This window comes from Eubalaena glacialis, chromosome 14, assembly GCF_028564815.1.
Source record: "Eubalaena glacialis isolate mEubGla1 chromosome 14, mEubGla1.1.hap2.+ XY, whole genome shotgun sequence".
NCBI lineage: Eukaryota > Metazoa > Chordata > Mammalia > Artiodactyla > Balaenidae > Eubalaena > Eubalaena glacialis.
Genome location: NC_083729.1, coordinates 30,305,001 through 30,319,225, shown reverse-complemented (window position 1 = coordinate 30,319,225; position 14,225 = coordinate 30,305,001). Strand labels below are relative to the sequence as shown.

General features: G+C 35.9%; 1 protein-coding gene across 3 annotated transcripts in view; it reads left to right on the top strand.

Annotated features, from left to right (window-relative positions):
* STRN (striatin) overlaps window positions 1-14,225 on the top strand; it is a 113,536-nt gene that overhangs the window by 29,206 nt on the left and 70,105 nt on the right. For 2 of the 3 annotated variants that reach the window (XM_061168809.1, XM_061168807.1), the window contains exon 2: window positions 11,602-11,705. In XM_061168809.1, the coding sequence (XP_061024792.1) occupies window positions 11,602-11,705 (104 nt within the window). Of the gene's footprint in view, window positions 1-11,601; window positions 11,706-14,225 lie in introns of those variants that run through there. The other variant, XM_061168808.1, reaches the window with a different exon arrangement.

Below are 14,225 nucleotides of genomic sequence, written 5' to 3'. Positions count from 1 at the left end.
GCTCGCGCCCGTCTCTGGAGCTCGTTTAGGCGGCGCTCTGAATCCCGTCTCCTTGCGTGCCGCGAAACAAAGAGGCAAGAAAAAGTCTCTTGCCTCTTCGGCAGCTGCAGTCTTTTTCCCGGACTCCCTCTCACTAGCACCGAAGCCCGAGCCTCAGCTCCCAGCCCCCGCCCGCCCGGCGGCTGAGCAGACAAGCCTCTCGGGCTGGTGAGTGCTGGTCGGCACCGCTCCTCTGTGCGGGAATCTCTCCGCTTTGCCCTCCGCACCACTGTGGCTGCGCTCTCCTCCGTGGCTCTGAAGCTTCCCCCCTCTGCTACCCGCAGTCTCTGCCCACGAAGGGGCTTCCTAGTGTGTGGAAACCTTTCCTCCTTCACAGCTCCCTCCCACTGGTGCAGGTCTCGTCCCTATTCTTTTGTCTCTGTTATTTCTTTTTTCTTTTGCCCTACCCAAGTACGTGGGGATTTTCTTGCCTTTTGGGAGGTCTGACGTCTTCTGCCAGCGTTCAGTGGGTGTTCTGTAGGAGCAGTTCCACGTGTAGATGTATTTCTAATGTATCTGTGGGAAGGAAGGTGATCTCCGCGTCTTACTCTTCCGCCATCTTGCCCCTCCTCCCCTGTACTTTTCTTTTTGAATATACTTTTCAGTGATTTTGTTTGCTAGTATTTTGTTGAAGATTTTTGCATCTATATTCTTCAGTGATATTGGTCCGTAATTTTCTTTTTTTGTAGTATCTTTATCTGGTTTTAGTATCAGGGTGATGGTGGCCTCATAGAATGAGTTTGAGAGTTTTCCTTCCTCTGCAGTTTTTTGGAAGAGTTTGAGAAGGATGGGTGTTAGCTTTCTCTAAAGGTTTGATAGAATTCACCTGTGAAGACATCTGGTCCTGGACTTTTGTTTGTTGGAAGATTTTTAATCACAGTTTCAATTTCATTATTTGTGATTGGTCTGTTCATATTTTCTGTTTCTTCGTGGTTCCGTCTTGGAAGGTTATACCTTTCTAAGAATTTGTCCGTTTCTTCCAGGTTGTCCATTTTATTGGCATAGAGTTGCTTGTAGTAGTCTCTTAGGATGCTTTGTATTTCTGTGGTGTCTGTTGTAACTTCTCCTTTTTCATTTCTAATTTTATTGATTTGAGTCCTCTCCCTCTTTTTCTTGATGAGTCTGGCTAAACGTTTATCAATTTTGCTTATCTTCTCAAAGAACCAGCTTTTAGTTTTATTGATCTTTGCTATTGTTTTCTTTGTTTCTATTTCATTTATTTCTGCTCTGATCTTTATGATTTCTTTCCTTCTGCTAACTTTGGGTTTTGTTTGTTCTTCTTTCTCTAGTTCCTTTAGGTGTAATGTTAGATTGTTTATTTGAGATTTTTCTTGTTTCTTGAGGTAGGCTTGTATAGCTCTAAACTTCCCTCTTAGAACTGCTTTTGCTGCATCCCACGGGTTTTGGATTGTCGTGTTTTCATTGTTATTTGTCTCTAGGTATTTTCTGATTTCCTCTTTGATTTCTTCAGTGATCTCTTGGTTATTTAGTAGCGTACTGTTTAGCCTCCATGTGTTTGTGTTTTTTACGGTTTTTTCCCTGTAATTGATTTCTAATCTCATAGTGTTATGGTCAGAAAAGATGCTTGATATGATTTCAGTTTTCTTATTTTAATAAATTTATTTATTTATTTATTTATTTTTGGCTGTGTTGGGTCTTTGTTTCTGTGCGAGGGCTTTCTCCAGTTGCGGCGAGCGGGGGCCACTCTTCATCGTGGTGCGCGGGCCTCTCACTGTCGCGGCCTCTCCCGTCGCAGAGCACAGGCTCCAGATGCGCAGGCTCAGTAGTTGTGGCTCACGGGCCTAGCCACTCCGCGGCATGTGGGATCTTCCCGGACCGGGGCACGAACCCGTGTCCCCTGCATTGGCGGGCGGACTCCCAACCACTGCGCCACCAGGGAAGCCCTGTTTTCAATTTTCTTAAATTTACTGAGGCTTGATTTGTGATCCAAGACGTGATCTATCCTGGAGAATGTTCCGTGCGCACTTGAGAAGAAAGTGCAATCTGTTGTTTTTGGATGGAATGTCCTATAAATATCAATTAAGTCCATCTTGTTTAATGTATCCTTTAAAGCTTGTGTTTCCTTATTTATTTTCATTTTGGATGATCTGTCCATTGGTGAAAGTGGGGTGTTAAAGTCCCCTACTATGATTGTGTTACTGTCAATTTCCTCTTTTATAGCTGTTAGCAGTTGCCTTATGTGTTGAGGTGCTCCTATGTTGGGTGCATAAATATTTACAATTGTTATACCTTCTTCTTGGATTGATCCCTTGATCATTATATAGTGTCCTTCTTTGTCTCTTGTAATAGTCTTTATTTTAAAGTCTATTTTGTCTGATATGAGAATTGCTACTTCAGCTTTCTTTTGATTTCCATTTGCATGGAATATCTTTTTCCATCCCCTCACTTTCAGTCTGTATGTGTCTCTAGGTCTGAAGTGGGTCTCTTGTAGACAGCATATATATGGGTCTTGTTTTTGTATCCATTCAGCCAGCCTGTGTCTTTTGGTTGGAGCATTTAATCCATTCATATTTAAGGTAATTATCGATATGTATGTTCCTATTACCCTTTTCTTAATTGTTTTGGGTTTGTTTTTGTAGGTCCTTTTCTTCTCTTGTGTTTCCCACTTAGAGAAGTTCCTTTAGCATTTGTTGTAGAGGCGGTTTGGTGGTGCTGAATTCTCTTAGCTTTTGCTTGTCTGTAAAGCTTTTGATTTCTCCATCGAATCTGAATGAGATCCTTGCTGGGTAGAGTAATCTTGGTTGTAGGTTCTTCCCTTTCATCACTTTAAGTATATCATGCCATTCCCTTCTGGCTTGTAGAATTTCTGCTGAGAAATCAGCTGTTAACATTATGGGAGTTCCCTTATATGTTATTTGTCATTTTTCCCTTGCTGTTTTCAGTAAGTTTTCTTTGTCTTTAATTTTTGCCAATTTGATTACCATGTGTCTCAGCGTGTTTCTCCTTGGGTTTATCCTGTATGGGACTCGCTGCGCTTCCTGGATTTGGGTGGCTATTTCCTTTCCCATGTTAGGGAAGTTTTTGACTATAATCTCTTCAAATATTTTCTCAAGTCCTTTCTGTCTCTCTTCTCCTTCTGGGACGCCTATAATGTGAATGTTGTTGTGGTTAATGTTGTCCTACAGGTCTCTTAGGCTGTCTTCATTTCTTTTCATTCTTTTTCTTTACTCTGTTCCGCGGCAGTGAATTCTACCATTCTGTCTTCCAGGTCACTTGTCCGTTCTTCTGCCTCAGTTATTCTCCTATTTATTCCTTTGAGTATGTTTTTCATTTCAGTTATTGTAGTGTTCATCTCTGTTTGTTTGTTCTTTAATTCTTCTAGGTCTTTGTTAAACATTTCTTGCATCTTCTCGATCTTTGCCTCCATTCTTTTTCCGAGGTCCTGTATCATCTTCACTATCATTATTCTGAATTCTTTTTCTGGAAGATTGCCTATCTCCATTTCATTTCGTTGTTTTTCTGGGGTTTTATCTTGTTCCTTCATCTGGTACATAGCCCTCTGCCTTTTCATCTTGTCTATCTTTCTGTGAATGTCCTTTTCAGTGATTTTGGTTTTAAATTTTAACCCTTTAAAATTTTAGAGTACAAGATAGTTTAAATGATTTCAAAAAACTAAATGATACATTTAAAATAATTTAATTATTAGATATTCCCATGTTTGCAGGTAAACCTGCTTAGATATAGCAGACTTATATTCCTTATATATATCCTTTTGATAAGTTAGAATTGAAAATAATAAAGGTAAATAAATTTCTTGTTTACCATGTAGGCTTAAATTGTAAAATATCTAGTTACTATTGTTTTCATCTTTTTTTATTTCTAATGGTTAGGAAATTGGAGGCCTAATTTTAGGTACATAATATTAAAAACTTATGGAATTTTTAACATTTATTTTCCTTGAAAATAATTCCAAACTTTTCTTTTCAAAAATATGTGCCATCACCATTAGCTTTACTAGTAGAGATAAATGGAAGAATAATGACTTAAAATTTTATTTGTAATACTTAAAAGCTATTTTCATACCTTATCTACTTGATCAGATTGAATCTTTAGTTTTTCTAATTTTTTCTTAAGATTTCAGTTGTATGTCTCAATCTCACTTTTGTTCCTGGAACCCTAGAAAGTTTAGGAGACTTTAATCTGTGAGAATGTTGAGGTGACAGTGTAGGCTGACGCAAGATTTCTAAAAAAATGTGGTCAAATTGTAGCTTCATGGAGAAGTATACCAATAAAAGAAAAAAGTAAATAGCTGAACTCATCACTATTCCATATTACTGGTTAATACTGGAGGCTAGGAATATATTTGGTAACTAGAGACCTGTCTGTTTTATTTCAGAAGGAATTTTGTTGTGGTAATGTTCAGGGAGAACTTTTAAGGAGCCTTTTGGGCCATGTATTTTCTGTCATGTCCTTGTTGCTAATACCCCCACTACATTGGGTGTGTGCCTTAAGTTTCTAAGTGGTGATTCATTCATGGTCTTGGACTATCACCTTAGTTCATTTGTGAGAATGCTGTCTCCTTTAGGGATACACCATTTAATCTCTTGGAGCTTCTTTTTTCTCCTTTGTAGAAATAGTGAATTTGGATTGAAACATCCACGACAGGGTCTACAAACTGGTGGCTTATAGTGCCATATGTGGTGAACGAGTTTTGTTTGGCTTTAAGTCTTTAAATTCTTCAGTTAAGAGACTTTTATGTGTAGCAACATGCCTATGGTAGAGTATTCAACAGGTATAAAGGGTGACATGTACATTTAAAGTTAGGTTTAACTCCTGTTCCTCTCCCTCTCAGCCACCCAGTTGCTTTCTTTGGAGACATTCACATTTACTACATACTTCTGAATCATTCCAGAGTTATTACCTATGCACAGAAGCATAATGGTATGTTTACCTTTTTTTTTTCAAAAACCAAATGGTTGCAAACTACATGGAATGTCTGTCTTCTTTTTTTCACTTAATCTATCTTAAATATCATTATCAATATATTTAGAGCTATCTCCTTTGTAACAACTGCATAGTATCCCTTTCTATAGATGTATCCCACTTTTCCTTCTGTTTTTCTTCTTTTCTTTCTTTATTTCTGTTCTTCTTTCTTCCTACCCTTCTATTCTTCCTTTCAATCTTTTCTTCCCTTCTGTCCACCCCCCTCCCCTGCCTTTGCAATTAAACAGTCCAATTTAGAAAACAGTATCCTGCCATATTAGGAGAATCTCTACCTGGGACTTAATCTTTATTCTCAAAAGGAAGGATTTATACCAGCTACTATGTTTTAGACTCAGGTTGTTATTTTTTTTTAATAGATCTTTATTGGAGTATAATTATTTCACAGTACTGTGTTAGTTTCTGTTGTACACCAAAGTGAATCAGCCATATGCATGCATATGTCCCCATATCCCCTCCGTCTTGAGCTCCCTCCCATCCTCCCTATCCCACCCCTCTAGGTCATCACAAAGCACCGAGCTGATCTCCCTGTTCTATGCTGCTGCTTCCCACTAGCTAACTGTTTTACATTCGGTAGTGTATATATGTTGATGCTACTCTCACTTTGCCCCAGCTTCCCCCTCCCACCCCCTGTCCTCAAGTCCATTCTCTTTGTCTACATCTTTATTCCTGCCCTGCAACTAGGTTCATCAGTACCATTTTTTTTTTTTTAGATTCCATATATATGCGTTAGAATATGGTATTTTCAGGTTGTTTTTACAGAAAGAATTAGGTTTCTTCTGTTAGAACATGTGTTTTAAGACGTTTGTTTCTAACTTTCTGAGTAGAGTTTCCAGGGGGGAAAATGTAAGAAATTGACTTTTTCTTTCTCTGTTCTTGTAGGTCTTAGTTAAGGACCTAATTTTTTTCCAATTGTATTTATAATTTATTTAACTAGTTCTCTGTAGGTGGACATTTGGATTATACATATATTGTCTGTATTTTTTCAGTATATCATTTCACATATGTACAAATATATTTGAAGGATAACAGTCTAGAATTAGAATTGCTGGGTAAAGAGTATATGCATTTACCAAGACTTCCCTGGTGGCACAATGGTTAAGAATCCACCTGCCAATTCAGGGGACACAGGTTTGAGCCCTGGTCCGGGAAGATCCCACATGCTGTGGAGCAACTAAGCCTGTGCACCACAACTACTGAGCCTGCGCTCTGAAGCCTGCGAGCCACAACTACTGAGCCCACGTGCCACAACTACTGAAGCCCATGCACCTAGAGCCTGTGCTCCGCAAGAAGAGAAGCCACTGCAGTAAGAAGCCCGCACACCTCAACGAAGAGTAGTCCCTGCTCACTGCAACTAGAGAAAGCCCACGCGCAGCAGCGAAGACCCAACACAACCAAAAATAAATAAATAATTAATTTAAAAAAAAGAGTATATGCATTTGCAAAGTTGATAGGTATTGCCAAGTTGTCCACAGTAGTGGTGAAACTGATTAACACCACCACAGCCAACATACGAATGCATTTTCCCCAATATATTGTATTTATCAAATTACTGAACTTTATTAATCTGATGGAAAGGGGGAAATGTGATTACAATTTTAGTTGGCGTTTCTCTTGTGAGATTGAACATCTTTTTAATGTGTTTGAGCCTTTTTATTTCCTTTCAATCAACATGTTCTTAGTGTTTTTTTCTGTTGAGTTCTCGATCTTTTTCTTATTAATTTGTAGGTGCTCTTTATACATCAAGAAAAGCAAACTTGTGATTTGTGATATGACTACTTTTCTGATTTTGTTTTGATATTTGTCAAAAAAGAGCTGTCTTATTTCTCATGATAGGTTTTCAGCAACTTTTAAATTACCATGTATAAATATTTTCTTTTTGAGGTGAAATTTATTAGTCTTTTATGACTTTGGGTTTTGTCTTATTTTCAAAAAGACATTCCTAACCCTGAGATTATTAAAAACAAACTCTACCTTTTCTTCTAGTACTTTGGGGTTCCTTTAAATTTTTTAATCCTTTTGGCATTTGTTTTGATGTGAGAAATAATTTCTCGATGGCTACCCATCAACATTTATTGAATAATTTACATTTTCCCCAATGATGTGCAATGTTACCTTTAGTTTATACTAAATTCCTGTATGTATTTGGGTTTGTTTTTGGATTGTCTATGCTATAGATAGGTCTGTTTGTGCATCAGTACCACTTTAGGTGACTATAAATCATAATGTTTTAAAATATTTTAGAGCTTTAAAATAATTTTTTTATTCTTGTTTATTTTTCCTTATATACTTTAGACTCATCATGTATGATGTTTTTTAAAAACATTGTATTGGTATTTTAATTGGGCTTGCATAATTTTAAAAGATTAATTTAGGGAGAAATAAAATCATTGTAATGCAGAATCTTCTTGTTTAAGAACATGGTTTTGCTTCTCATTTGTTCAATTCATTTTTTGTGCTCTTTAGTAGCATGTAAAATATTTTTTGTATAGTTCTTATTTTTTTCTTGTAAGGTTTATTCTAATTATCTTATCATTTTTGTTATTATAAATGCGATGTTTTCTTTCACAATATCATCTGGTTGTTTTTATAGAAGCTGTGGGTTTTGATTTATTATTTTTATATGCAGTTACTTTACTAAAATTCCTCTATTTTTGTAATAGTTTATAGTCTATATTTTCCTGGATTTTCCAGATATCCAGTCATATCATTTGTAAATAATATGATTTTATTTCCTCTTTTTTATTTATAAACTTCTTTCTTTTTTCTTAATTGAAATATAGTTGATTTACAGTATTATATTATTTTTAGGTACACAGCATAGTGATCCAGTATTTTTACAGATTATACTCCATATAAGTTATTACAAGATAATGGGTATAATTCCTTGTGCTATACAATATATTCTTGTTGCTTATCTGTTTTATACATAGTTTGTATCTGTTAATCCCAATCCCCTAATCTGTCCCTCCCCACTTCCCTCTCCCCTTTGGTAACCACAAGTTTGCTTTCTATATCTGTGAGTCTGTTTCTGTTTTGCATATATATTCATTTGTATTATTTTTTAGATTTCACATATAAGTGATATCATACAATATTTGTCTTTCTCTGTCTGACTTATTTTCCTAAGCATAATATTTTCCAGGTCCATCCATATTGCTGCAAATGGCAGAATGTCATTCTTTCTTATGGCTGAGTAGTATTCCATTGTATGTGCATATATGGAATACTACTCTCTCTCTCTCTCTCTCTATGTATGTATATATATATATATATACACCACATCTTCTTTATCCATTTATTTGTTGATGGGCAGTTCGGTTCCACGTCTTGACTGTTGTGAACAGTGTTGCTGTGAACATTAGGGTGCATGCATCTTTTTGAATTAGTGTTTTCATTTTTTCCAAACTTAATTCTTTCTTGACTAATGACATTGGCCACCACCTCCAGAGCAACGTTAAATATTTGTGGTAAGAAGTGGACATCCTTGTTTTGTTCCTATTGTCATTACTACTCGGGTTTCTCTATTACACATGATACTGGCTTTGAATTGAATTGTTTGTATCTTATCATATTAAGGAAGTTGGCATAGTGTTTTTTTTCAAAAACAAAAGTCTTATATTGACAGAAAAGTTGCAAGGGCAGTACAAAGAATTTTTTTTTTCTGAACCATTTGAGGGCAAGGTGCCAGGCAACCTGATGGCCCATTGCCACCCACCAAATATTTTAGCGTTTGTCTCCTATAGGCAAGTACTAGCCTATGTAACCACATATAGTTGTCAAAATCAGGAAATTAACACTGATGTATTACTACCATCTAGTCCTCAGACCCATTCATATTTTGCCATTTGTCCCAATAATATCCTTTTATAGCCAAATCTAGTCCAGAATCATGCATTACATTTGGTTTTCATGTCTTTTTAATCTCCTTCAATCTGAAACAGTCTTTCCTTGACTTCTGTGACCTGATGCTTTTGAAGATTACAAGAAAGTTAATGTAAAATGCCCCATAATTTTAGTTTGCCTGATGTTTCCTTATGATTGATTTCACATTATGCATCTGTGGCAGAAATGTCACAGAGATACTCTTCGATCACCAAGGAATATCACAGATATTCCTATTATTCCTTTTTGTTTGTCTTTTCTAGGCACCTCCATCTTCTTTGTAATTTTTCTCTCCAACAATTCTGGGTCTTTTATTTTTTGTTAAATAATTAAGTAGTCCAGTGTGTGAATTGATAGGAGGATGGGGAAGCAAGTGTCCTGGAAGTATAAGGAGTAGTTGGTAGGCTGGGGAATGAGTTGCAGTAAAGACTTTTGAGTATTATATGCTGAAGTGTCAGAATCACCCAGGACCAATGATGGTGGCAGAAATAGAAAGCTAGTCAAAGGGTATAGAAAGGAAGAAATTGATAATTTTATTATTACTTTGGTTATATGATTATACTGATTAAATTATTGTTTTTATTAAAGCCATTTTGAAGCCTGTCTTCTAGGCCAAAACACTGTTAGACCAAACAAGGTGGGCTGTTACATCCTTTTGACAAGACATTCATTTTTGTCAGCTTTTAATGCATGTATTATTAATTCTGCTTATATAAAATAATGATCTCATTGTAGAACATACAATTTCAAAAGGTTTTATGATCATTAAATACAGATATTGTAGATATTTGATGCCTTTTCCCCTGTGTATACAACTGAACTATCTTTAGCCTGTTTTTAAATATTTCAATAAGATAAAAATAATCCTTCTTATAATTGCAATATAAATTTTAAGAGCTCATTGAAATGAGAACAAAAACATGACAGTACCTACATTCTGAAAGTTATAAGAAGCTCGGTGAGTTGGATTTTGTGTTTATTATGGTACTGAAAAAAAAAGAAATGAGTGTCATTTAAACCAAATAGAAGTAAGTTTAATGGTTCATTCACTAAACCTTAGTTGGATAATCCACAGTTCCTTAGGGATGTGGTAAGATCATCATTAAATGTAAATTTTTGCTTACTTAAATGGAAAGCACTGTGGAAATATAAATAACGTTATCTGAGTTAATATAATAGAAATGAGAGGGGAAAGAATGTGAGAATAGTGAAACTGATAGCTATTTTTGAGGACCCTTAAGTAGATCTCCTCCCACACTCCTAGTGGTATTATGAGTTACTTTAACAAGTTAGTATTTGCAACATAGATTTAATTCCTTAAGTGGAAAGTATTATTTCAATTCTAAATGTCTTTTTAATTATTATGGAGAGCTGCTCTTTCCTATCCCCTTTGTCTAACTGAAGACTAGAGTTTTACAATTTGTTTCATGTTAAAATGTAGGTTTTTTCTTTTTTTCTTCTTCTCATGTTTGGGAGGGGCCAGGAACCTATGGAGGGCCATTTTCTCTGATTTTCCTTTTCCCAGCTTTCACTTTCTTTCCCCCTGCATATCAAATCTAAATGGGGATGGGGTGAAAGGTGGGGATTGAGAAAAGGCAGCTATTTCTTATTTGAAGGGGAGGTCCAGGATAAAGTCTCTTAAGACAAGGAATCCATCTTAAAATTTGAGTTGATGGTGAAACTCAGAGAACTCTTACTTTACAAGGCTTATTATAAGAACTCATGATTCTACTTTACCCCCTTTCCCCATCTTCACTCTTTAAAAAAAAATTATGTAAGTTTCAGGTGTATAGCACTATAGTTCAGCATCTGTATAAACTACAAAATGACCACCGCCACAAGTCCAGTTACCATCCATCACCATACAATTGACGCCTTAGACCCATGTTGCCTGCCCCCTCAACCCTTTTCCCCTCTGGTAACCATTAATCTCTTCTTTGTATCTATGAATTTATTTTTGTTTTGTTTGTTCATCTTTATTTTTTTTAAGATTCCACATATAAGTGAACTCATACAGTACTTGTCTTTCTCTATCTGACTTATTTTGCTTAGCATAATATCCTTGAGGTCCATCTATGTTGTTGCAAATGACAGGATTTCATTTTTTTTTTTATGGCTGAGTAGTATTCCGGGGTGTGTGTGTGTGTGTGTGTGTGTGTACACCACATCTTCATTATCCATTCATCCATCGATGGACACTGAGGTAGTTTCCATATCTTGGCTATTATAAATAATGCTGCAATGAACATGGGGGTGCATATTAGTGTTTTGAACTAGTGTTTTCATGTTCTTCAGATAAATGCCTAAAAGTGGAATAGTGGGTCATATGGTAGTTCTCCATCTTCACTTTTTATAAAGGAGAATCCCCCTCAATGCCTTAAAAGACAAACACTTGAGCAAACTGTACTGTATTTTGCATATGTCTGCACTTATATTGGTTGTTTTCAATTATAGACTCTTAGAGGATATGGACTACGTGTTGTAACATCCCTAGTCTGAAGTGACATTTATATAGATGTCCTTTTTGTTTTTTTAAATAAGTTAAGCATTTCCCCCGCTTTGCAGTCAGTGCCCTTCTGTATACTTTGTGACAGATCTGTGAAAAGAAATGTTTTTACATCTAATTGTTTTATCTTCCAAAGGTTCTTTCTTCAGCTGAGTTTGAAAAAGTTTATTTCATCTAAACTGAATTTCGTCTTTCTTTTCCTTACTCAGGCTCAGATTGCCTTCCTTCAGGGGGAAAGGAAAGGTCAAGAAAATTTGAAGAAGGATCTTGTGAGGAGGATCAAGATGCTGGAGTATGCGCTTAAACAGGAAAGGTAATTCAGTGACACGGAAGGTAGTGTTCTCGTAAATACTGGAGTGATTTTTCTGTTATTCCTACAACAAATCCACATTGTAATGTGTTCTACTTTTTAATTCAGGAAGTAGTATCTGTAATAAACATTTAGAAATGGTTGTAATATGTTAATTTGTTAATGAATGTTTAGTAATAATGACCAAAAAACTGATTTATATGATTTTTAAGATTTTAGCAACATTTTTCCCCCACTCTGTCCTTTCTAAAGAAATGTATGTACTTCCTGAACTGTTGATATCTATTTCTTTATAGAATTGAAATAGTTTTTGAGTTGTAAAGGAAATTTCTATAATACTTACTCCCTTTTCCTATCATCTAGTATTATTCAGTTTGGTGTATTTTCTATGGGAGAAACCTACTCTGGCAGACTGTGTTGAGAATCCTTTTATAGACATTTTTGGTATCTTGATCCTTTGCTATCAACTATTCATATCTCTCCAGAAGTGAATCTTACCTTTCTATTCTGCTAGTGTCTAAGATATTCAAGAACTAAACTTGGTTCACAAGTAAAGGACAATAGGTCATGGATGAGAATTTTGGAAGTTTTCATATGAATTAAGTTTGTTTGCTTTAGTGGATGGTCTTTGGAATTTTTTGTCAGCAGTATAAGACAGTTCTTTATTTTAGATTATTGAGTACTTGTTAGGTGATATTGAAATTCTCTATTTTGCTTTCTTTTTGATCACATGCCCTTTTCAGTTTTTTGAAGCATCTTCTACCATTTAGAAGATGCTACTTATGGATATCAAGAAGTAGATAAAACTTTATTAGAAGTTGTGTTTACCTTCACGTGGGATCTTTAAATGACACAAGAGGTTGAAAACAGATTGACCTCTTAGTGAAAAATTGGTGGTTCTTTTCATTCCTTGAGAGGTTGATTGAAAGCTGTATTGGGGAGATGGTGGGGAAAAAAAACTTTTAAAAGTGTGTAATTTGGGAATATTTGAGATTTTAAGCAATCTAAATGAGAGGCATAATCAAAGAGAGAGTGTAATAACATTAATAATGGCAACTATTTATTAACTACCATGTACTAGCCCCTGAGGCTTAAAAACTAAGTAACTTACGTAGAGTTGCAGAGTTACAGTAGAGCTGTGATTCAGATCCCTCCAGTCTGTCTGATTCTGAAGCTTGTACTCTTTACCAGTACATTATACTATCTTGTAAGTCAGAAAAATTAAAATATACAAATATTAAACTAACCAAGGATATGGTGTATATGTGTGTGTGTGTATGTGTGTGTGTGTGTGCGCGTGCGTGTGTGCGTGCATTCTCATTAACATATTCATTAATCTATCCATCCAACTTAAGTACTGTGCTGGAATTGAGAAGAAGCAAGTCACAAACCTTGTCCCTTCAGGGCCTAGAGTAGTGGGAAACAGACTTGGAAACCACAAAAGTACAGTGCAATAAGTTAGGTGCTGTGGGAGAAGTCAGCACAGGGTACAGTGGGGTCACAGAGAAGGGAGTGGTTGTTTGGATCTGGAGGCAGTGAAAGTAGAAAGGAGGGTGTGACTAGCGGGGGAGAGACTTGAACAGCATCATAAAAAATAAGGTGTTTGCCAGATGGGCAAGGTTCAAGCGGTAGAGAAGATACGTTTGACATGGAACAAAGCATTTTGGTGTGTTCAGAAATTTGTGATTACTGTGTATGGAGGGTAAGGTGTTAATTGTGATTTTTAAGCAATAATGGTAGCGATGGGCAAGAACCAGATCATGGAGAGCCTAACTAAGGAGTTCAAACTTTTATCTTACACTGCAAGTTTTTAAAAACATTTTCTTCTAAAATAATCTCAAACAAAAAGAAGTTGCAGGAACTGTATACCCTTCACCCAGATTCACCAGTTGACAACATTTTGCTGTATTTACTTGTATCATGTTCTCTCTATATACTCATTGTTTTTTTTCCCTGAATCATTTGCTACTTCTTTGCAGACTTATACCCCTTTGCCTTTAAGTACTTAAGGGACCATCTTCTAAAAGCAAGGACATTCCCTTGAAATAATTACAGGTCATTATCAAATTAAGGAAATTTAATGTCGATATAGTTCTATTATCTAATATAGCCCATATTCATATGTTCCACTGATGATCTTTATAGCATTTTTTTCTACCAAATGTCCTAATAATGATCTTTGTAGTATTGTTTTTCCTGGTCCAGGATCCAATCTAGGAATACATATTGCATTTAGTTGTCATGCAGTTGAAAGGTTTAAGCATGGAATAGTCTAAAATAGATTTTAGAAAGATCACCCTGACCTCAATTTAGGGGATGGACTGAAAAGATCTGTTGATAGAGGCAGGAAGATTGTAATAGTTTAGGATGAGAAATGATAACGTAGTAGCTGCTAGAATAGAGGAGTTAGCCACTATGAAACATTTTATTTTAGTTTTTATTTTTATTATTATTTTTTGGCCGCACCTCGTGGCTTGCAGGATCTTAGTTCCCCAACCAGGGATCGAACCTGTGCCCCTGGCA